General features: G+C 27.8%; 3 protein-coding genes across 6 annotated transcripts in view; all 3 read right to left on the bottom strand.

Moving 5' to 3' along the window:
* Window positions 1-985: 985 nt before the first annotated feature.
* On the bottom strand, window positions 986-5,916 carry LOC149054327 (large ribosomal subunit protein eL27-like). Of its 2 annotated transcripts, XM_089230258.1 has the most exons (5): window positions 5,757-5,916; window positions 5,130-5,361; window positions 3,803-3,942; window positions 3,633-3,736; window positions 986-1,091 (listed from the first exon to the last, which is right to left on the bottom strand). In XM_089230258.1, exons 2-4 carry the CDS (start codon window positions 5,346-5,348, stop codon window positions 3,682-3,684), a joined length of 414 nt encoding a protein of 137 aa, XP_089086384.1. In that variant the 5' UTR covers window positions 5,349-5,361; window positions 5,757-5,916; the 3' UTR covers window positions 986-1,091; window positions 3,633-3,681. The 2 variants fall into 2 exon arrangements, with proteins under 2 accessions (XP_089086384.1, XP_089086385.1); XM_089230259.1 differs by lacking the exon at window positions 3,633-3,736.
* Window positions 5,917-9,503: 3,587 nt separating this feature from the next.
* Window positions 9,504-15,248, bottom strand: LOC149054326 (uncharacterized). The gene is made up of 6 exons (XM_089230396.1): window positions 14,531-15,248; window positions 13,033-13,237; window positions 11,560-11,948; window positions 11,282-11,474; window positions 10,311-10,598; window positions 9,504-10,243 (listed from the first exon to the last, which is right to left on the bottom strand). Exons 1-6 carry the CDS (start codon window positions 14,788-14,790, stop codon window positions 9,830-9,832), a joined length of 1,749 nt encoding a protein of 582 aa, XP_089086522.1. The 5' UTR covers window positions 14,791-15,248; the 3' UTR covers window positions 9,504-9,829.
* Window positions 15,249-21,503: 6,255 nt separating this feature from the next.
* LOC149054325 (ATP-binding cassette subfamily G member 4-like) overlaps window positions 21,504-25,344 on the bottom strand; it is a 44,477-nt gene continuing 40,636 nt past the window's right edge. For all 3 annotated transcript variants that reach the window (XM_089230246.1, XM_089230247.1, XM_089230248.1), the window contains 5 exons: window positions 25,075-25,202; window positions 23,375-23,543; window positions 22,652-22,752; window positions 22,402-22,557; window positions 21,504-22,289 (listed from right to left, as the gene is read on the bottom strand). In XM_089230246.1, the coding sequence (XP_089086372.1) occupies window positions 21,942-22,289; window positions 22,402-22,557; window positions 22,652-22,752; window positions 23,375-23,543; window positions 25,075-25,202 (902 nt within the window). In that variant the 3' untranslated portion in view covers window positions 21,504-21,941. The remainder of the gene's footprint in view (window positions 22,290-22,401; window positions 22,558-22,651; window positions 22,753-23,374; window positions 23,544-25,074; window positions 25,203-25,344) is intronic.

Genomic DNA, 25,344 nt, shown 5'->3' with positions numbered 1-25,344 from the left:
AAACTGTTGTCCTTTTAATATATTGCCTAAAACAAAATTGCCAATTGATCATAATATTCTCTAGCCAACATCATATATTTTTTTAGAAACCTTGGTATTCCATATATTTAATAGGCGCTGTAAAAAATAACTAGAAAGTAATATCGATTACAGGCAGTGGCAGTCTCATTATATTTGGTGACAAATAATTAAATTAAATTTGTTGAGAATATTAAGCTGTAATTTTACATAAAAATTTATTGACCTGTTGCATTTTGTTCACAAGCACTAAAAGTTAATGATGTATTTAAATGCAAGAGGTAGATGATACAGAACAGGTCAAAATATTGATAAAACAAAAAATATCTCTACATAGTTTCTGAGAATAGGGATTTAATACAGCACCTAAACCATAAATAGTCAATAATTATAATGAAACTAACTGCTACAGTTCTTTCCCAAAAGCTGAAGAGGCTGCTGTTAGAGTTCTGTTTAAAACAAAGCACGACACTATCCATTAGATCAGCGGTTCTCAACCTTTTTAGTCACGTACCACCTACACAATTTGAAAATGTTTACGTACCACCTGACCATTTTTTTTTGGTTAACGTTGTTAATGTAAATTAATTAATGTAAACGTTTAAGTTATATGTATAGAATTTTGTTAATAAATTAATTTGTTATAAAGGCAGATTTTCTTCATGTACCACCTATGAGCTTTCCACGTACCACAGGTTGAGAACCGCTGCATTAGATTATCGATATCAATTATATAATAGATGAAAGTTCAAAATTTTAATACTACATTCTGTTTGACTTTTTTTTTTAAATGGATTACTAGAAGTGTCATGTGTGTATTACACAATAATTATAAGTTTCGATACAAAGTTGAACAAGTAGTGCTTTTGTTCATATTTTCTTAGTAAAACTTAATCTAATGAGATATCATACATTATCACTCAGTATCATAAAATGAGGTTTAATTTATTAAATAATAACACATTGATGAAGATTTTTTTTTTTTTTATTATCCAATAAAATGATAAATCTTACACAATGTCAACTAGAACCTTAACTTCTGGAAGAACCATTTGTTCTTTCCAGACTTGAATCTGTAAACAAAATAAATCAAGTTAGTTATTTAAAAATATAATATTAATACATTTTATATTAAAAAGGACTAAAAAAGAACCATTAGCATATTTGTATCTATATTTATAAGTATTTGTTAGATATCAAGAAAATTGTTTTAAAATCACATTCAGTGGAAAAGAATTGAAAATGATTATAGAGACCTTTTAAAAGATTTTGATCAAAATAAGTATTCAATATTTTAAAATATTTTCAAAATGCACAAGGAACTATTTTTTTCTGTGTAACACATGTATAGAAATAGAATATAGGAAAAAAAAAAAAATTTTATATACAATACAGGGTGATTCTTTTATCAAACAACACTCATTATTTAAAAAAGTATTGAATTTTTTAAAAATATTTTTTTACATAGTTTCAAGTTGTTAAAAAACCAACGTTTTTATTAAAAATATATTTTTTTTAATATTTTTTATTCTTATCATTTTTTAAGTGTTTTAATTTTTTGAATGGCAACATAGTTTTTTAATTTCATATTTCAAAGCAGAATATTTTTCTAAAAATGTTGATACATAAAAATCGAATTTAGGACGAGTAGTTTATGAGTTATATGTATTTAAAGTTTAGACAAGCGGAGTAGTGGACAAAAATTTTGCGGGGTAACCCCGTACCACTCCACTCTGCCAATCTAAACTTTAAATACTTATAACTCATAAACTACTGGCGCTAAATTCGAAATTTTAACGTAATAATTAATAAAAAAAATAACTTTATTAATTTATGAAATTTTAAGTATAGGTTACCATTTGAAAATCAAAAGTTGATAGTGGTTTATCTAATAAATATAATGGTGAAAAAAAAATAAAAATAAACAATTCAAGAAGAGTATAAATCTACAATTTTGAAAAAAAATTAATTTGAAAAAGTCAATACTTTTTTAAATAATGAGTGTTTTTTGATAAAAGAATCACCCTGTATACTAATAACATATCTCTGTATTTCAACTAGTGTGATTGTAAAATTGAAATGATGGTATAATTTATATACAAATTAAATAATTAATTATACCTAACAACTGTATTTTGTCAGAACCTTTTTTTATATTTTTAATCATGAAGACTAGAGATAAGGAGGCCAAACTCTGCTGGACGCCTGCACAAAAATTGGTTCTATAAAACATCACAGACTAATTTCTCCACCAGCCTGCGTGTCGGTCAAATCCAAGGCTGGCTTAGAGTATAATTAACCCGTATTAGATAGGGATATACTTGACTTTATTACCTTTAAAAAATTATAATTAAAAAACTGAAAATGGTATTTAAATTAGAATTTCACCATCGTATTCAGCGCAAATTTATCTTTAAGAATAAATTACTTCTATTTGTGGTAGAGTTTGGCCTCCTTATCTCTAGTCTTCATGTTTTAATTTTAGTAAATTTCAGTTCTTGACTTTCAATATAACAACTTCACACATATTCTACAATATAAAATATGTTGAGAGGATGTTACTACAGCCATGACACATTTTGTCTTTTATCTTACAAATAATGAATTGACCTACTTTCAAACTTAGAAGTAAAATAAATGGTTTTGGACAATATCTAAATTTTGAAAGGAGCAATGGGCATTTTTAAATATTAATATTTTCTAAAGATACTAATAGCTTAGTTAAAAATTTTAATTTGGTAAAAACCCAAAGATAGAACAGATTATGTTTGACTTAAGTTTAATAATAAAAGTCAACTCAATCTAATATTTAAGCTACAAAGTAAAATTTTTGTAAAACTAAAAAAGGGTTTGGTAAAAATTGTATCTAAGAGACACGACAACATAAAATGGGTGTATTGTAGGTGCGAACTCACAAAATCTTCATAAACAATAACCCTGGCCTAGTTTAGCATTAAACAAACAGGTTTGTGGTGATTTGCCACCTGCCAATACAAAGTAATTGGTAATTTTAGGAAAGATGCAAACAAAAACTGGACTCCTACAGGTATATCAAATAAATTTGTGGTATCACCTGTAACACATCCCACCGGTAGGCGGAATCACCAAATGTCAGTTTGATGCAGACTATAATATATTGTTGATAAAGAATAGTTATTCTATTAGTACTCCCAACGGCTTCACAGTTGTTGTTAGAAAATGATAAATTTTAAATTTTAGGAATGTAATGGACACAAAATAGTATCATGTCTAGAATTTGATTTTAATGTTAAAAAATATAAATATGAATGACCATATATCAGAAAGTGAGGCATTAAATTAAGGAATACAAATCTATACATGTTACATTGCTTAGACTCACGAGCTATTAGTGGTTAGGTTTGTCATATAGTAATCGGCTGATACTCGATAAATTTTAAAATGTACTATGTATTGTATATAAAATAATCATAATGTTAAAACCACAATTGTTTTTGAAGTTAAAAGCGCACGTTATTATATCAAGCAATTTGTTCAATATAACTTATACTCTATCCAGAATAAGAATGCACCGCTTTGGCGTATCCAAATGAAACACAGAATGACATCCAGACTCCTTAGCTGAGTATACTCACTCTATGATTGGTCACCAATTTTAGGTTGTAAAAGACGGCACGTTTGCCGTCAAGTATACAGGGCCTGTGGTGGGGATGCATGTGAAGTTTTGACCGGTTTACGTCTGCGGCATTGTTATTCTGGATAGAGTTACAGGTATAAAATACTATAATAAAATTATTAATCTTACTTCTCTTCAAATTTAACTCTGGTCTGGAAACGGTATTTCTTTTTAATCATAGGATCTTTTAAATCTTTAGGTGAAACCTTGTCTACTGTTACATCTTGTACAGAGTATCTAGTTGGCATAAGGTGGTTGTAATTGAGCACCTGAAAAAATAATATGGAAATTAATACAAATAGTAAACATTTAAACACATTATATATATACCTAATACTAATAAATAATAAGTAACCACAAAACCTATTATTGTCTAAATTAAAACAATAATGCTTAAAATATGAGTCTGATCCATGGTTAAAATTTCGCTTTACATTTAAAAGCTACAATTTACAAATGTTAATATTTAATAATACTCAACCAAAATTATAAACAAATTTAAATTACAAAAAAAAAATGGATTCTTATAAATTGTTAGCACTAGTTCAAAAATGTAACTGTTGTAAACCATAATAATAGATGGATAGTAAATAAACAATAATTAATTTGAAAAATGTCCATAGGTACCAGGTAGCAGTTTTATTATATTAATCATAATACTGCTAGGAAGTTAAGAAGAGTGACAGTGTGCTGTTTATGTTAAATTGAAAGGAATGATACATTAAATAAAAATAAAATTTGTAATTTGAGAAGATTCTTACACTTAAGAAGATGTCACATAACTCATAATCACAAGGTGATTTCTGCTCTTTACAAATTAAAACATTTTAGGTACATATCCAGCAGAACTAATTTTATGTTATGCATTCTAATTTAAACTGTGTACCTAGTTTAATAGGATACATTTATCAGAATATTTCAAATCTCTTATCATATGTTACAAGGTAACAAATTTGAATAGGATGACAGCAAAGCAACAAATGCATCCTGGCATAGGTATGGGCTGTAGAGTGAACTCTTAACTCAAAGGTAAGATCAATTTCTATGTTTGTACATGCTTTATTGTGTAAGAAATGACAAATGAGAATGTATAAAATAAAGTAATGTTTAAATGTAATTTGCTCAAAAACTTAAATATCATAAAAAAACTGACATACAGACACAGAAGTTGTTTACCTATAAGTTTGGCAACAGATAAATGTTAACGTAAAAGCTAACATAGCACAAATATCGGTTCAGCTGGATGTAAATTAGTTTTATCGTAAGTTAGAGTAACAGAAAAAACACGTAATATGGATACAACGTACTCAAGTGTAGTGTCATCTTACAAATTCAATTTATATAGAAATTAATCTCGTTAAAACTGAAGCTTAAAGCTTAAAAATAAAATAATTAAATCATACATATGAGTGAGATGTAACGGTATAATAATGTGTCAAACAAAACTTAGTCTTACTTTCAGGAAAGGTTTGATTTTAGATCGTTTTTTTAATTTTTCCTGTGACATACGTTTGGTTACCTTCCGAGGGTAACGATCTATACCAGCAACCAGCGCATGACCATATTGTCTTTCTGCTGTACCTTCATCATAGGTCTTCATAATGACAGCTTTTCGGCCTGCGTATCTACCAGATAACACCAGCACGATTTTACCAGATTTCATAATTTTACCCATTGTGCCGCTTTTGCTGTAATCACATAATACAATTCATAATAATGGAACATTAATATTATAGCAATATGTCGAACGCGACGCACATAATATGTGCACAGGGACAACGTCGTGAATGAAATGTGCGAGAATTCTATAGGAAAATCTCCTCCGTAAACGCCACTGGGGAAATATTTCTATAATTGCAAATAGTGAACTCTATCGCTGAGAAAATATTGTCTTTGGTACTCAGGCATTTATTTCGTGGCACGTTTACGTCTGAAAACCGACAGACGACCGTCGACTACGATGGATCCGTCTTTCGTGGATTTCGTTCACGACACGCCTTGACTGTGGCACAATTGATACGAACGCGTACGCAAAGGCAACGCATTTGCTATACAATAATTAAAATAATTCGAAATTACTTACCACAGGACTACAAGATTGTTACACGAGGGCAGGCTAAGAACGCCAAAAGAGAGAACTATTTGTTTTCAACAAGATTTTAAGGTTACGAGCGAAACACCAGTTTCAGTGTTTCACCGACTCGTGAGTCGTGACAGTCGCGAGTCACAGACTACGCCAGGTGCACCTGGAAGAAACAACGAACGCAGGCTGACAATCATATGGTGTTCGAGCATTTGGTTTGCTAGTCCATGACAGTGCTGAGTGCCCGCTCAGCGCCAATGTTTGATTTTCATCTTTCATGTTGTGGTTATGATACGTAAAATTAATACAAAATACGAATAATCAATTTAATACTAATTTATTCTCAACGCCAAAGCCAATACGCCATCGACCGGTGTCAATATAGGTATTATCAATTATTATACCGTAAATGTATTTTTTTTACAGTCATTTATTTGGTCATCTGTGACATGCGTTGAAATTTGTAAATATTTACCGTTTTATGCGATATAAGTAAGGTGTGTAAAGGTATATACCATTTATCAAAATGTCAATATTAATCATAATATAGGCAATTCAGACTTTGATACGTTACACAAAGAATGTACTTACTGTCAAGTGCATTTTCAAATTTTTATCCCAATTTAAGATTTCCTTAAACATAGTTAATATATTTGCAAATTGCAATTGCCTCTCCTCCCATTACCCCTTAGACAATATAGGCTTAGTGGTCGAAGTGAGGATATTATGGGAAACGAGAATTCGACAACTTTTTATAATTTATATTTTCCATCCTTCCGTAATATTTTGATCACTTAATTACAATAAGCAATACGACAATACTAATACCAGGCAATAAACTTACTTACCTACTTTACAAGTTTTATTTTTAAGGGTTATGATTTTTTTTTTTTTTTTAATCATGGTACATCTAGGTACAGCTATTAGGCCATAAGCTTGAATTAAATAAATATTGGTTACTTATAAGTAAATAGATACAGTGGTTTTCTTCGATTAAGTTGTACACATATCAATATTTTTTGACAATGATGATGTTGATGTTGCTAAGGGATGAGGCTAAGGGCTTCGAAGAGATTGACAGATATTCTTAGGCTTTTTCTGATTTCAACGTAGTTTCGACAGTAGATAAGAAGGTGCTTGACTGTGAGAAGTTCTTCTCAGGTTTGACACATTATAGGTTCTTGTATGTGATTATTATATTGTTGAATAATTAGAAAAACTTTAACGCTATTCTCGATTAATCGTAGGCACGTTCAATATTATTTTTGAATGACGGTAGAGAGAATTTGTACGGACATACGATGATTTTCAATAAAATGTATCAGTGATTTTACATATTATTATGTATTTAATCGATTAAACGTAGGTACACTAAATTACGTTTTTCTGAAGAAAAAAAAACATTAAATATTTTTCTTTCTTTTTATAATTTTCACCGTGTCGGGAAAAATATGTCTATTAACCCAATATTACAATAATAGTACCAACACAATTGCAAACACAAGCATACACGATTGTATAAAGAATTAGGTGTATTATATAATTTAAAATAATATACGCGTATTTACAATCTACCCAAAAATGTGTTTAAATAAATGTATAGCAGGGGAACGCAGTGGAATATAAAGGCCTACATAGTGTGATAATATAGTTAGTGTTAAAGGTAACTAGATTACTAATTGACGTTGAATAGATTATTTATTTCCAATATGATGCATCTTATTGTTTTAATTTTTAATAGTTTTAGTTAATTTTTTTTTATGTAGTCAGTGAAAGGGTGAGGTATTATGTTATGACATTTATTATTTTATACAAGGTGCCAAATTAATATAGCAGTAATGAGTTTAAAATCTGACATTCTTAAATATAGAAAACAATTATTAGTGAAATAAAGCAATTTATTATTATTATATAGCAATACATATTATTAAAAGCTATTTATTTTTTATTAATTATTAAATACAAAATAAAATCATTTTTGCCCTAATCGGTTTAAATATGACAAAATATTCATTTATATATAACCTAACCAATGTATTTGAATCTTGTTTGCGCATCCCTACGGTTTGTTATGTGTTAGGTTCTCTGATTTTTATGGTTTAATATGTGCGACCAATAAGAGACGGAGAATGTAACACACAGAAAAAAGTGAGGAATATGCGTATCACAATGTTGCTGACATACATATCACCTTTTACTTTGTAATGAGTTTAAATAAGTTTTAGAGGCCATTGCTTGGCATATTAAAATTAAAAAAAAAGCATTAGTGATATACTGATATTAAATTTTATGTTTCAATAAGTCATTCATCAGAATATGAATTGTTTAGAAAATTAGAAAACAATTGTTTTTATTACGAAGTGAACTCAGTTGGATAATTTTTTTATTTTTGAGTTATGCTCACAATCGAACAAACACTAAAAGTGTACATCTAAATATCAACTTACACTAGATAATTAATGTAGGTAAAATCATTTTATTTTAAATAAAATTTACATGCAGTACACTATTCTAGTATACAAGTAACAACTCTTCTACAATAAACATTCTTGAATGTTTCCAAAAAGTATAATCGCCCAAGAGGCTCAGACAATGCAAAACAAAAGGGTTATTGTAAGACAATATTTTCATAAATAAAAATAAAAAATGTGGTATCAGATTGTCAGCAGGTTGCAGGTATCAGTAAACAGTCGATACTGAGACCATATTTTTAATTTAAATACAATATGCCAATATAAAATATTGAAATATTAATTAACTAAAAAATTGTTTTCCAAAACTATCTTTTTTTTAGGTAATTTTTTTGAAACAAAATAAAACATAAACAGGCATTAAAAATAGATTTTTTCAAAATATTTCAAACAAATAAATGGATTAAATGTTTTTTAACAAAATCTGGAAATAGAAAGAATATTCTTAAATGTCAACAGTTAATTTAAATTGGCTTAAAGCTGACTGCAGGCTTTGGTTAAATACTTTTGAAAAATATTTGGAATAAATACTCAAATAATAATGAAAAATAATATTCCGAATAGTTTAAGATATTTTTTGTTTAAGAAATTAAAATAATGATACCTGCCTTTAGTAAAATTTGAAATCATAGTCAGTGTCAAAATATTAAACTTTGATAGTTTAAGATTTATAGCAAAACAATAAATATAAAATAAAATGTTTTATAATAACTATTAAGTATTCAGAATACGGCATTAAATACTTTTATTAAACAGTATTCTAAAAGTTACCTAATATCTCACCAGTACAGTCTGCCTGATATTATTATAACTAACCTCTGATTTAAATAACAAATAATAACAATAACTAAATTAATTAAATTAGTCGTTATACTATTCATTCTATCAGTTATTTAGAAAATATTTTTTTTTAATTTTAATTCCAAAAAAAATACAATAATATATTGCTGATGGAATATAGTTAGTAATAGTGTAGTGGCTGGGCAGATTAAATTACAATCTTTTGGTATTATCACATAATATTTATGTAAAACTTATTAAATAAATCAAGTTTATTATATATATATATAGATTAAATAGCGCATAGGTTATTTTTTCATGTGTTCGGTTTCGAGAATTGACTTTAGAATTAATATTGTATGACCATAACAAAACAATAGGATGCTGTGAGAGAGGATAATAAGGTATTTAATTCTAACAAGATTAAATTTCTACCAATAACTACCAATAATTTAAAGTCAAAATTGAATCAAATATTGTAAATTCAAATCAAACATTACTGATACTGTTATATATTTTTAAAATAGGTTGATTATAGAACATGTTTTGTTGGCGAAAACATTGTCTATTGACACCATTCTAAAAAAGAATAATTAATCTAATAAAAAAAAAAATATTTCAATCAACTTATTAGTAAAAATTATAAATTAGGCATAAAATAATAAATAACTTTAAACTGCAGATTAATATTTAACAATTAATTAATTAACAACAATAACTGCACAGTACATAATATTAAAAAGTAATTAATATATTATATTAATTGATTTCATATTAAAAACGTTTATTTATGAATTCAATTTATAAGTTTTTTTGATTTCCTCACCATGGTTTTTTAATCTGAGTTGGGTTATTACGCATAAAAATTGTAGTTTTTGGTGTAGAATCTGGTTTTAAAGTTCTCCAATTACCTTCTTCTTCCTTACTCTGGATAGGATTCATAATCTGTTTAGAATTTATATGGGTCCATGATTCTTTACGTTCTCTGTCAATATTATAGGATACAGTTTTGGCTTTAGTATTGCCTGTAACTTTGTTTCCAAAAATGTGTTCTTTATTTTTCATCAAACTTGATACATATAATTTATATGATTCTAGTATTTTCATAACCTCTATAATTTTTTCGTGATCATCTGTTGACAATGTTGTATTTTTTAATGCTATAGAGAGTTTTTCGGATAAAACGTCTAACAAATTAACTTCTTTAGTATATTCACTAAACTTGGTTCTATGTGTCTATAAACAATTTTACAACAATGTTTTTAGTACAACGAAAAATTAAATAAAATTTTTTTTCATATACCTGAAGGCTGTAAACACAAGTCACATTTTTAATGCTCAACAACATTGGGATGTACTTGAGCGCTCGAATAAGATCATTCTTGGTTAGAAGTAAATATGATACAATTTGACTTAGAAGTTTTTCTTGGTGAACAGGATGAGGAAATCTTTTCAACAAGTCTACCATCATTTGTTCTATTGGCGCGGTTTTTGGATTTATTTTATAGAATGTATAAATGTAATCAATAGAATTACCAAAGCTTTTGACATCATAAGCTTTCTTAAGATGAAAATTTGCCTTTACATAATCCTAAAAAGTTTATAAAAAAATTTAAAAAACGTATCGCATTATTTAATAAATAAATTTAGATTTACTTTTTATATGGTGAAAAGCAAATCTATATATTATATGCAATATAGGTGCTAAACGGAAAAAAAAGTCCCACACTAGGAAAAAAGTCCCAGACAAAAGTTTAGTGAAAAATTTACCGATTAACAAGACATTCTGCAAAATTCCGAAAGTACAAACTATAAATTATATATTTATATTGCACGACAAGTTATCATCGTTAGGTATACTAAGTTATACTTATGTTGGAAAAATTGGTGTATTAGATTTTTTAACAGCCATAAGTCACAATATCAGAAAGAGGTGTGATTAAAATATTATTTTGCATATTGTATTATTATATTTTTATATTTATGTATTTTATATTTTATATTTATTTATGTATTATTGACTTTGACTATTGTATATGTTATTCCATTATAACATTATAGTTATTACTACATTTTATCATTATATCGAAACGATTATCAGTATACATACGACTGCCAATCGTCACACAAATAAAAGGTAACACCTAAAATCAAGTCTATATTATTAAAGGTGGTGTAACGTTGTACATTAGGACTTTTTTTCCAAGATTCATATAGGTATAGCATTGGTTGTACATTTGTATGTGTTTGTCATATTATTATGTACCAAGTTACCTTTTTATTAAACAAATAGTAGTTTCCAATTGCCCCATGAACATAACCATTATCACTATGTTCTAATGTATCAATAAGTTGATTCAAGATGATAGTAATATCATTGTTATACTCTTGATTTTGAGAAATTTTCGATAAGCTAATTAAACAACTTTTTAGCAAAAGCAAATCTTTTGTATTGTCTATGACTTCACTAAAAAAAAATGTTCATAAAAATAATTTAAATGGCTAGAAAGAAAATAATTGACAACTAATAAAACTTGACAAATAAAACTAACATAATCAATTTTAATGACTCATCTAGAATTGTATTTTTGGCTTTTTTATTTTTATTCATGTTTTTACTCATCCGTTGATATATATGGACTAAATGCAATTTGTGATGATCCTTGTTACCAAGTTTAACAGCCATTTCAGATGCCTTAATTTCTTGTTCAGAACATTCAAAATAATTGCCACATGTTCTTTGCCAGTTCGTTAATACTTTAGCCATCAAAAAATACCATTCCGCTTCAGTTCCATTTAGTGATAATGCTTTAAGAGCGCTATCTCTTGCTATTTGTGCAAAAGATAAACCATACTCATAAAAGAATAATGTTTGAATACCAAATAATCCAGCTTTATTAGCATTGTTCATGTTATATGGCATAATAAAATGCTCCAATGCCTAAAAAACAATAATAATTAATTAACATCAAACATAATCAATATGGTTAAAATAACAATTACTATAGTAGTCGTGTTATAAGCAGAAATCCTGTTATTTATTACATGGAGATTTAAAGTAAAAAAAAATGTTGTAGGTAATTATGTAAATACAAAACTAATAACATTATTGAGCAATGCATTTTTTAGAGTTCCCTATCTATAAGAGCAGGCTGAGGCTCTGAAGGCCTGGGTGGATAAAGTTTTGAAGACTAGCAAACAAGTGACTTATGTTTTATTTCAGTACAATCAAATTTCTTATAGTATCATTACACCTGTCAATACGTAGATCTAATCAAAACATAATTCTCCTCACCCTAAATATGCTTACCAACGTTTTTTTTTTTTTTTCAAACACCATGGGGCTTTATTATATAAACGACCCTAAGGTCTATATAAATAAATTTATTCATTGTATATATTTTACATACTAGATATAAATTATATAAACTTAATACATTGTTGGAGTCACTTCCAATGAACTTACCAATGTAAATGAAAAAATTAGATAAAACTAAGGACGGTTATTTGATTTGGAGACTATGATATAGACTCATAGAAATATACCACAAATTATTATTATATTAAAGCTTCGGTATGTAATAACTGTAAAACAATATTTTCTTTTTTACATTACCACATAGGCGTGTCTAGACCTCATTCACAGGTCATGCACAAAAGTAGCATATCTAGGGGATGGGGAAACTGCCAATCCTCCCCCCCCCACTCAAAAAAAAAAATAAAAATTTCTGTTAGGGTTGGGGGATATGATTCTGAATCATACACATGATGAAAAACAACAAATTTAATATGAAATTAGAAATTGAGAAAAAAACGTACAATGTAAGTTTGATGAAATTAGCAGGTCATACCTGTGTATGACAAGCATGACCCGTGGACACGCCTATGCATTACCATCTTATATAGGTGATATAGAACTAACTAACAATTTATTTAATTTACTACTTAACATAATTTATATCAGTTTAAACTTTACAGTCAAGATTTCTACTTGGATTTCTAACTAAAGATTATGTTTTACAAACCATGGTTTTATTTGAACATAATTTCAACAAATAACCTTTCATTGAAAATGTGATGTGGTTGAGAGCTATCTTAATAGACTTCAAAAAATTATCATTACTTCCAATAGATGATAATATGCTTTCAATTTCACCAATAATTTCCAAAGCTTTATTCGCCTTTCCTTCAGCAATATATTCATAACATATAACTAAGTTATAACCAAATCTAAAAATAAAATCATTTCTTTTTAATAATCATAATATCATTTACATAATTTATATTTTATAATTCAGCTGCAGAAGCATAAAACTCATATTGTTAATTTGGTATATTTTAATGCTTACATACCTAGCCCCTTAATAAATGTTTAATACTTAATAAAATTAAATATTATTTAAATCATAACATATAATATAATAAATCATTATAATTAAAACAACCAAACCTAATTAATTATGATTTATTGTATTGTCTTATAAAATCATATTAATAATAGCTACAAATATTGGCACATCCTCCATGAAGTTAAATACAATTATATTACAATACGCAGTAGGTAGACTGTAGAGATGTAACGAACCAAACCAAATACCTAAAGTTTGGTTCAATAATCTAACTATAGAAATAAAAAATAAATATTTAATATCAATCAATTTTAGATAATTAATAAAATGTATCTAATTTTGATTTTATTAATGTTCGTTTTGAATTCGATAAAATATTTGAAGAGTTTGGTTCAGTTCAGGTTCCATTACAAGTGTGTAGGTTTTGATCTGTTTAAGTTAGTTATTTTAAAGAAAAGTTCAGTTCAGGTTTGGTTGACCTTAAATATTATGGTTCATAACAACTCTAATAGTAGGTAATCATTAATAAATCAAACAGTTTAAAATGAATAAATATAAAACAAACTTGAAAAATATTACCATCTTAAGTATTTAATTTAGGTAAGTGAAACAAAACTTAAAGTGTAAATGATTTGGTAAAATGGAAACTATAAATTATCGAACAAGAAAACAGTTTTCTTTTAAATTGTAAATTTAAAATGCTTGAAGCATCTATTGATTAATATTTAAATTGAAGTGTGGGATTACTAAATTATTATAACAGTTAAAGAAACTAAAAGGATAATCATGATTTTTCAAAAAGAGACATTTGTTACATGCAGAGTTGCAACAAAGTCTGAATTGATAACGGGTCAGTACATTTTGCAGTAAACAGTAACAGCTTGATGCTTGATTTTGCAACGTAAGTATCGATAAATCAAATTTCTTTCTTGAAAATCTTGAATTATTTATACTTGAGTAATCTATCAATTAATTATTCCTTTTGTAACATTTCATCTCGATATTTTTGCATTACTAGATAATTAAATTAACTACCTAAAGGTCATTATTTAAATAATTTAAAGGAAAGTATTAGAAAAATGATAATTTAATATGTGTTTCACTACTACACAATAAGCATAATTTATTTGTTTTTAAATTATTTAGTATGACATTGCTAATAAGGGTTACTCACAGTTTCCATTTGATGAACTCTGGCAGTTTGTCATACCGCATGCCATATTGGTCCAGCGTAATGGCTTTCATGTCCAAGTTGTCGAACAGTACGTCTGATTGATTGCTACGCCGATTGCACCTCTTTTGCCAAGCCACCGGATTTTCGAATTCATCTACAAAGTCGACTTTTTCCGATGATATGGAGCAGACATTTTTGAAATCTTCGCACATGGTTGTCGACGAGTCGGTGACCGGGTAGTGTTCGCTGTTATTCGCCATGTCTGCTTGCACGAATCTTTCTCAAACAAGGCACAATAAAATAATACTCACATGCAAAGCGGAAAATCGTTAGAAGGCCAAATCGAAAATCTATTTAGCGCGAAAATAGTGGCTACCAGTCTGACGATTTTCTACGACAGATTTTGATTGACCGGTGCGTGACTTGAAAGTCGAAATCTTAGATAAGTATGATATTATTATAAATCGATTTAAACCAAGGCACTGACAACTGAAATTATTCAAAACTAAAAACGAACTGGAGTAGAATAATATTATGAAAAATTAAAACGAGGTCTTCAGTGCGACGCTGGACCGGACCGTAGAATATTATTTATATTAAATTAGTAAATTACCAAAAATGCCGGATACCGTCACAACCAGCAATTAGCCAAGATAACAAACGGAAAATCCCAGTGCCACGGATTAAACGTATCTATTCTAAGACACGAAATATTAATATTATTAATTATTATGTTTCATTCTTTATGTTTATCGTTTATATACCGCGGTTCTGTGAGCAATGATTTATTATTTTATATATACATAATTATAATTTTATATATTTCACAACGAATCGTTACGGTATTACTTAGTATGGATAATCAACACAATGCATAATTAGAAATAACAAAATAAATGAATAATTTAATTTAATGGTTCTCATCATAAAAACAAAAGTTGTGCTAAAAAGAGTTCGTTCGTTATATATTACCTATACTACACCTAGTGAACAATTAAGAAAATATAAATAGAATAAATTAAGTCAGTAGGTAATAAATAAATAAAAACCATTAATATGAATAACAATAATAGAACAATAAATTGTACTAGCTTTAAAATTATCTTATTAGGTACCACTGAAATTGGATAGTGGATAATGGTTGTATACTTGTATCTTTATAAATCAAAAGTGTATACCTATTTACGTGTAATAATAGATTTAACGTTAGACTTTTCAAGGGGGGTAAACCACTAGTCAATTTTTGAACCAAACTTCCAACCATGTGTACTTCCATGTATTTCCGTATACTTCCAAGTACTTCCATGTACTTCCAAGTACTTCCATGTACTTTCTAATACTTCCATGTATATTTCTAAATATTTGAATTATCTATAGTTACCTTTCTAAATACTTTCAACATGTTAAAATATTTTAGTACAGTTTAATTTATTAGAAGCTTAAGTAACTGTTTGAAGTATCTATAATTTTACATCAGATAATCCAAAACTTTTTAGACTTCATTTATTATGTAATTAAAATTAAAAACATATTATACTTGATAGGGCAAAAAGCCAAAGCATATTATAAGTATACAAGTACAACTATACTAAAAATACATGAAAACAATGTTCAAGTAGGTATAGTTAATCAAAATGTATTTTTATCAGGTTTGAACAAAAAATTTTATTTTTTAACTAAGTTTATTAATGTTAAATGCAAGTTACAGATTAAGTACCAATTTAACCCCTGACTTTTCCTTACTCTCAAAGTCTTAAGTCTATGTAATAATTCTTCTGATCAACATTAATAATCAATGTTGTTGGAGTCTTTGATTACTAATGTAATGGCATTATATAATAATACATTATTATATTTTATTTCCATGAATTTAATATTCGGTTGAATGTTTCTGTAAATTTTACTAGATCATTCAATTTTCCTGTTTATTCGTGTTATTGTGTTAACTTTGAGGCGTTTAAAATTTAAAATGAAAAATAGGTAGTCAAAAAGACAAAATAACTACGACTTTGCGAATGTCCAAATGTGTGACAAGACCGACGACGGAGTGAATATGACCTTATTCGTAAGTGCTCACGCTGACAATTTGGTAGAATAGAGTTGAAGAAGAGTTAGAAAAGTCTGCAGGTTCAGTTGGCGCCGGCTCATCTCAATGTTTTGGAAATGGTGGCCGATGCTTGGCCCCTGTGACTACGGGTATCATATAAATGAAAAATTCAGTTAATAAGAATAATACTACCAATTATTAACTATTATAATTATTATTTGCATTCAAACTGATAAAACAGGGCTTACAGCTTTATAAGTGACATCGATATCTATTTATAATTTTTTTTTTTTTTTTAATTAAGCTTCGATTGATCACTGAGGCCATTAGTAGTAGGTTGGTTGGTTGTTATTGTTTGGTTTTTTGGGACTGTAGATTTTTGGAACACTTTTGTCGACCGAGATTCGAATCGACGCTATTTATAATTATAATCATTACCTAGGTATTAATTAAAATTAAAATTATACAATTTGTATGTGCCCCCCCCCCCCCCCCCATAAAAATATCAAAGATCCACCCCTGTGCACAGAAACCCGAATATTGCTCCTAAAAAAATGAGTATACTGGTAGATGATACAGCAAATATACGTCAATATTTGTGGTGGATGATTTTTGCGGATGTAATCGAAGAAATAGATTATGGAAATATTACGACAGATTACTGGATAGCAAGCGTTGAAAACGCATACTAGACCTACAGTACTTAGCCTATGCAGCTTGAGATTGTTTTGCCGAAAATCAAACCTGTCCTTGCAACAAATCAACAAAAGTTGATACCGTGGTAGAAAATTCTTCTGAAAATATTGGTAAACCAGAGGATCTAGAATAATAGTCATCAGATATCTATCATGGTGATCGACTGGAAGCTGCAACAGCTGAACGAGTTCGATGGAGGCCGTTAGTATCGGCTTTGGGGAGACGAATTATTAAGGTCCGTAGAAAGTCGTGCTGCCATCCTTGGTACGGTAATTATAAGAGATCGTCTGGCTGATTGAGAAGACGACGAGTATATATTCAAGATCTGGAGGATGGAAAATCTGCGTTTATCCTGTGCTCATTCAGTATGCATGCTGTGTTTGTCCTGTATCTTTGATCAAGGACCCTAGTGCGTAATAAATATTTACAAGACAGCATATATGTTACCTATTTGCTATTCAGTGTATAATACTTTTATATTTCATGTACATAATAATATATTGTTATATCGAAAATAACAATGAGATACCTATTTCCAAATCACTTGTTATTAATTCAATTGGCTGGTAGGTATATAAAATAAAACAATTCAAACGCAATGGTTCTATTATAATATTCTTAAGTAAAATACAGATCCCAATTATTTTATTAAATGTTGTAATAGTGTAGAATAAAAAGAAGATTTAGTGTATTCGCGAAACATAATAATATACTTATGTATTTATATACTGTCGTGATTTTTTATTTGAAAATCTTAGTTATAAATTTGAACATTTTAGTTGGAAAAAAATTACCAAAGTTCGTTATTTTGACAGAGGTTTTTAAAATTAAAACTTCGATCGATTGATTATAAAAGTAAATCGGATGCAAGTATTATAATATATTTTTAAATTTCTAAAGGAAAAACGTAGGGACGATCTTGTATTAATTTTTTAATCTGTTTGACTGAGCCTAAAATTATTTTATTTTAAAAATTAAGTGAGCAAGTAGATATCAAATAGATAACGGATTTTGATATGTTGCCAACATTTGAACTTTTAATGCTTATAAAATGTCTTTTTAACCTAGTGAAAAATATTTTATCAATATTAAGAGAAAAACATTGAAATTTCAGATGTCTAAAAATAGTTCAAAAGAATAAAAATATATTGGCAATGTTAGGACGTGTAGAAAATATTAAAATAAACATTATAACAGAAAATACCAAGCATCTGCGTAAGTATATTTGTTTTTGAAATACAACAAAATAATATTAGTGTTCCATGAAAAATTGTTAGTTTATGATTACGAGTGAATTTATATCATGTCAAAAAAACTAAATTCAAATGTTCATAAAAAATGAATTCGACTTTCTGGCACAATTTCTTCTTTTGTTAATTATTGAAAAAATTTGTTTTAAATTTTTAATTAATTTCCAATAACTATATTGAATAACTTGCAAATTTTCGCGATTTTGATAAATTGTATTAAAATTCTAAATTCAATCCCTTTAAAAAAAAAAGTTGTTAATTTACGCTCAAATTGTTGTTAAACTACATTAATCTGTAATCATAATACTTATTGGCAACTTTGTTTAAAAAATTTCCATCGACAATTATAATTGAAAATAAACTAATAAAGATCGAAACTTTCTAATTTTTGTTTTATTTCTCTCAGAGCTTTTGAAAAATTCTGAAAATTTTCAATTTCGAACTTTCAAAAGTAGTACCAACCCGATTCACTTTTTCACCAGAAATAACTGAAGTTGAAAATCAAATTATTATTACGAATACCTTCTTTCCGTGTACACATAAAATTGTGCAATCTGCAAATACATATAATCAATATATTTATCATCGACAATATTTTTTTTAATTTCATGAACATGCTTATTTTAGATTTTGAGCGGAGCGAGGAATGTACCTATTGATTTTACAATGATGTGGGTATTTTTTTTTTGTGTGTGCCTTTAATCACGTTTTGGGACAGTAGAAATGCTTCGATATTCGACTTCAGTACATTGTTAGATCAGAATCTAGTTGGTACCTACTTGGGGGGGGGGAGAGGCAAAAGTAAAAATTTCTCAATATTTTTCTAAATAATCGGGATAAACAAACTAAAAATTAAGAAAAAAACGGGAATTTTTACGCACTATCAGTTTTCGACAAAATCGATTATGGTTATTGATGTAAATTTAAAATAAATTACCATAGATACATGACATTTTTACCGAATGTTATGTTTATATAAGCATATTCTATCCACCATGCAATTTTCAAAAAATGTCGACTTAAGTTGAATTATTTATAGGCATATTCAATTTTCGTTCATTATTATTATTTTTTAAATTAATATCAATGAAAATTTATTTGTTGGGTAGAAAACAAACACATTGTTACAATATCAGTTGAAAAATAAAAGAAATGCATCGTCATAATTTTTTTTTATAAGCATTCAAAGTTTGAATTTTGACAAAATACGTATAAATAACGAAAATTCGCAAATTATTTTAAGGTAGAAATTCATAAAAATGTAATAAAAGATTTTTTTCAAGTTTTTCAACCTTTATCATAAAATAAATATCCACCAGAAAGTCAAATTAAGTTTTATAAGCGTTTGAAATTTAAATTTTTACAACATTATTGGATTTTCACTAGATTTCTCATTTAGCGATTTTCTTATTTTGGTGTACTTCTAAAACAAATGACTGTAGATACTTGAAATTTTCACTGAATGTTTATGTAGGCATTTTCTATATTTGATAAAATTTTCAACATATTTTGATTAGTTTTGAGCTGTTACTTGCCATTTTAATTTTTCGAATTTTTTAGTTTTTTTTTATCTATAAATATCGATAAAAATTTATTTGTTGGGTAGAAAAGCTTGAAAATTTAATTCAAGACACCTAACATATTGTTACAATAGCAGTTGAAAAGCATATAGGCATGAGTTTTTTTTATAAGCATTTCAAGTTCGATATTTACTAAATACGTGAAAATTACAGCAATGAACAAATTATCTTAGATAGAAATTCATGAATTTTTCTTTTTACCGTCTCTGCTCAGAATCGTTTCTCGTATACAATGATGTAATATCATTGGATTCAAATTTAATTCCATTCATTACAGTAACCTACTGTATAGCAAAGCGGTATCCACTTTCCCGCTTTTTGACTTTATTAATATTATTTAGGTATACGTAAATGACGATGGATGTTTTTTCTTAAAAGTTCTAATAATAAGCTTATATGCATGGTTTTAGATAAACCTACATACATTATTGCGCTATTTTACCCTTCAGTATTGCGTTCTATAAAATATAAATGCTATATTTTATAAAGTGTCAAACATTATTGGTGTTTGAATTTTCATGATTTGGCGGTTCTAAACAGATTCAAAGTTTTGAATATTATTAAGAATTCTTCATAATTTTGCACAGTCTTGAAGATATACATTTATAATTTTTATATGTACCATAGTCGGAAATCCATTGAAAAAGTTGGGGGCTACCAGACCCGCTCATAAATAATATTAAACAAATTTGTAATTTAATATTGGAAAAAATTTAACTGAACAACTGAACGGAAATATAAAATAACTGTCCAATTATTATTTTTATATTTGAAATTTAATAATATAATATTTTATAACATATACATGATAGTATAGTATAGGTAAGTATACTGTATTAGAAAAAAAATACTATAAAATAACAGTCTTGTTAAATAGTTAAATATATCTTATTACAATTAATGTTTTATTTTAAAACCATCATCCTCGAGGATTTAGAAAATTCGTTTAAAGTACATTAAGTATCAATATTTTTTGTTACATCCTTCTTTATGTGAAGATTAGAATGATTAGTAAAACATTCTTGATGCATAACCACGTCTTTATTCTTCACATAGCCGAAAAAGATCGCTCACATGTTGCAGTGCCGACGTGTAAAGTAAGTGCTACTTGTAGCATTTTGTAGATATTTGGAAAAAATTTTTTTTTTATTGTTGTTTTCAAATCGCCAATATTCAAATCATTATTATGTGTTATATTTCTGGTTTTTTAAGCATGTAATATATGAAAATGAAACTACAACATTTTTATGTTTCCAAGAGTATTTGGGGGGGGGGGGGGGCTTGGTGGGCTTTGGGCGGGACCAAGTCCCCTCAAGCTCCCCGATTTCCACCAATGGTGCGTGCATTCCCATAATAATTATTGTTCCTAAAGTATAAATAATAAATACAATTTAAAAACATTTGAAAAATTAATTGCATTTTATTTTTACGATCAACATACCGTATTAAGTACTAATTCACATGGATAGAAACATTATAGTTATATGATACCTAAACTATAAGGGTACTCTTCATAATATATAGGCACCTAAACATCTATAAACACTATTTAATTTCAATGATATAAAAATTAAATTCAACACGTCTTACAGTTAACATAAATAAAAATATTAAAAATAATATATTGAACAATGTTCTATAAATCTAAATAGCAAAGGTTTATCTACCACTTAAGTTTAGTATAAATATACCGTTAATCCTAAATCTTAAACAAAAAAAATATTTACATTAAATAATTATGATATTAAATTACAGTAAATTGGGTAAATCTTTTACCAAGCAGTTAATGTAACAAGTTCATCATAAATTTTAAAGATTATAATCACAGATTGACAGGGTTAATGGCATTTTAAACTTTTTCGCAAAGTCAAAAAACTAATTATCACAATGACGAACAAAAATCCAACCATTACTGATATGTCCGTCCAATATTTCCCATCGGTCATACCGATCTCTTTGAATGTCGTTTCCGGGAAGCGGTAATGACAGTAACCTTCTTCGTTCAAACAAATCAGTGGTTCGCGACCATAACCGTAAATGGAGACAACCAGCCCCTCTAGTGCATACCTCATGTAACTGATGTAGGACACATAGTACAGGATAATAGGCATGTGGTTGAATAGTACTAAGAAACCGGCGAAGAGAATACACAGACAAGTGATGATTGAACCAATGAAGACTCCGTTCTGAAATATTACGCGTAATCATATATTAGTTCGAGTGGAAATGGACAGGATTTGTAAGCAGAATTTGATATATGTACAATGTACATACTACATAGTGATAGTATCGACTTACTACTGGGTTCATGGCTGTCCCGAGAATGAGGCCAATGCCTTCAGATATTAGGGTCATTAACTGACAAACAAATAAGAACATCAAGAATCGGGTCCACGTCATCAGTTGTGCTGACAAGTAGTAAGATATAGATGTGTAAATAAAACAAAACATCATCTGTGGAAAACACAATGAGCATATTAGGTATTGTTATAATGGAGAAAATATGTTCGTACGAACAGTTTTGGTAATAATTTGATCATTGACTTACCTGTAAAGGCATATTCGTCACGAGAAACGCTACGAAATAGGTTGATAGCTTATACCAGTTGTTGAATAACTCTTTTCTCAGAATGTGAAGTTCGGATGGAACTGAAAAATTAAAATATACTATTTAATTGACATAATATTATAAAACACTTTTCCGTGTGCGACACGCGCGAGTACTCATTATAAAGGTGGGCAAGTTAATGAAAATATATAAATCAAGTTAAGTTAACTGAACACATAATCGATACGTTAAAAGTTAATATGGAAAAAATATTAACGTAACTCAGTTTAAAAAAAAGTTAATCTATTTTTTTATTTATTTTTTATTTTTTTTAGTATGTAAATCATAGAAAAAGTGAATTTCTTAACTAATAAACTAGGTATATCAATAAACAAAATTATTTTATTAAGAAAAAGAACAGAAATGTCTGTGTTGTTATAGTAGGTATTGGATTATTTTTATTTTATATTAATATTTACATATAAACGAAAAATTTCGAAATTTTTTTAACTTGATAGATTATTTTTAAATCAACCGAGAAAAGCTTAGTTATTTCAACTGTCAATTAAACTAGTTAAGTTCATGCGTTGATTTGAAATAAAAAAAACTAATTAAAAAGCTTAAAAAAATTCATTTTTAACTTAACTTCAACCCTTTTAACTAGTTAATGCCCACCTTTGAATTGTCAATGCTATATTAGATATGCGTATTATTTGTATTTACATTTTAAAATAGCTGGCATAATGGATGTGTAACTTAAGTATACAAGTGTTACAATACAGAATCCGATATTGTTGATAGTCTTTCCACCATCGATGCCGGCGTTTTCAAACAAAAGTCCCAGTAAAATCCCAACGAGGAAGTGCATACATATTTTAACATGAGTAACCGTCTATAACAAAATAGTCAAATCGTGATGCTATTATAATATAATGTATGAAATATGCATTAAATAACAATATAAACTCAATATATTTTGTATGTTTGCTTTTATTTTATTTCAGGATAAGAAACAACATCATTTCTTTAATTGAATACCTAATTGATATAAAGAAAGGAAGACATTGATTCCAGTCATTTCGCTTGCTTGCCTTGAACAAGAGGAAGTCTCATGGGAACTGTGTTTTGGGTAGGTTATTTTGATATATTTTCAAGAGTTTAACAGTGAAACTATATTTTGTTCGAAAAAAAAATGGTACTTTTTACGATGTATTAGGTTTTATTTGCATTTCATTAAGTATCATATTGAAATTTTATATAATAATAGTTGCCAATTTTAATAATATATTATAACTAGGTACAGTATGGTAAATGCACTTGATTAATTTCTAAGAACATTAGAATATTTGAACTTTGAATACTAGCGTGACCTGATTTTGTAGAACCTACAATTTACATGAGAATTGATTTTGTTTTATTACTACTACTTAATATAATAATATGTGATATAATAACGAGGAACTTTATTGACCTAGTATTTATTTATTATATAGTTTTCCTACATAATAATTACTTTCTTGACAGATTTTAAAACTAACAACATATTTTACATAAAAACTAAATCTTATCTTTTCAAGAAGTTCATTGGTACCTGTAAAATTTACCGAATCTAATTTAATTCCAATTCAGGTTAATTATAAGCATCACGGATATCATTAACAATTAAAGAGTTGTATAATTTAAACATATATTAAAACTATTTGACCATTTTCAAATTATTTTTAGGTAAGTCTTGTTGGTCCACTGCAAGATATTTGAAAAATTCAAATTTAAATACAAAATATGAAAAAGAAAACAATGGCTTAGTTTATTTGTTTGTAAACAAATATTTAAAACAACTTTTTGTTGATACCTTCTCAAGATTTAAGCACTGTTTCAATATACCTATATATATAGGTAGTTAAAGATTCTTATTTTTGTAACTATAGTATATTATAATATCATAACAAAAATATTCTTTAATGTAACCTACTTTTGCGAGACAATCTCACCTACTACTGTTAGTCGTAAAAATACATCTGTATTTATTAAATAATATAAACATTTAAAATTATTATGCTAAGAAAATATGATTGGCTTTAATGATGTGCTAAGACTAATATAGCTCAGTGGTATAACCACCAATTTTTCGGAGACGTTAAGCAGGCAATTTCAAAATGTATTTCTATTATATTTTTTTTATCATTTAAATATCATATTATAAACTATGATAATAGGTAGGTACATATTTACTATCAATATGCTAGTAAGAAAAAAAAATATCCGTCAATAAAGTATTGTACTAGGTATGAGTTGGGGTGTTTACTCTTTTCTCAGAGTACACTCCATCAGAGATTTAGTGGGTGACTGGAACTGGTATAAGACATACCTTCATATAGCTGGAAATACAACTAAATGTATAAACAAAAATATATTTCACTAACCCAATCTCTGTAGACCTGCATTAAACTTCTGTGTATCAGTACTAATAATTTATTGAATTCGGAGGGCTGGTTGACCAAGACCAATGTAGTCGGACCAGGGTTCTTAGATTTTCTTTTTAACAATGAACCTGGAAATTTAAAAAAGCAATTATTGACCACAAAGATCAGTTAGTTTAAAATATGTTACTCAAAGAGATATTTCTTAGTACAATACGTAAAAGTGAAAGAAAATAAGTAAGTAACTAAAAAAAAATAAAACAAGTACAAATA

Source organism: Diuraphis noxia, unplaced genomic scaffold, assembly GCF_037042655.1.
Source record: "Diuraphis noxia isolate RWA-SAM2 unplaced genomic scaffold, SU_Dnox_SAM2 contig0007, whole genome shotgun sequence".
Lineage (NCBI taxonomy): Eukaryota > Metazoa > Arthropoda > Insecta > Hemiptera > Aphididae > Diuraphis > Diuraphis noxia.
This window is presented reverse-complemented; position numbering and strand designations above follow the sequence as displayed.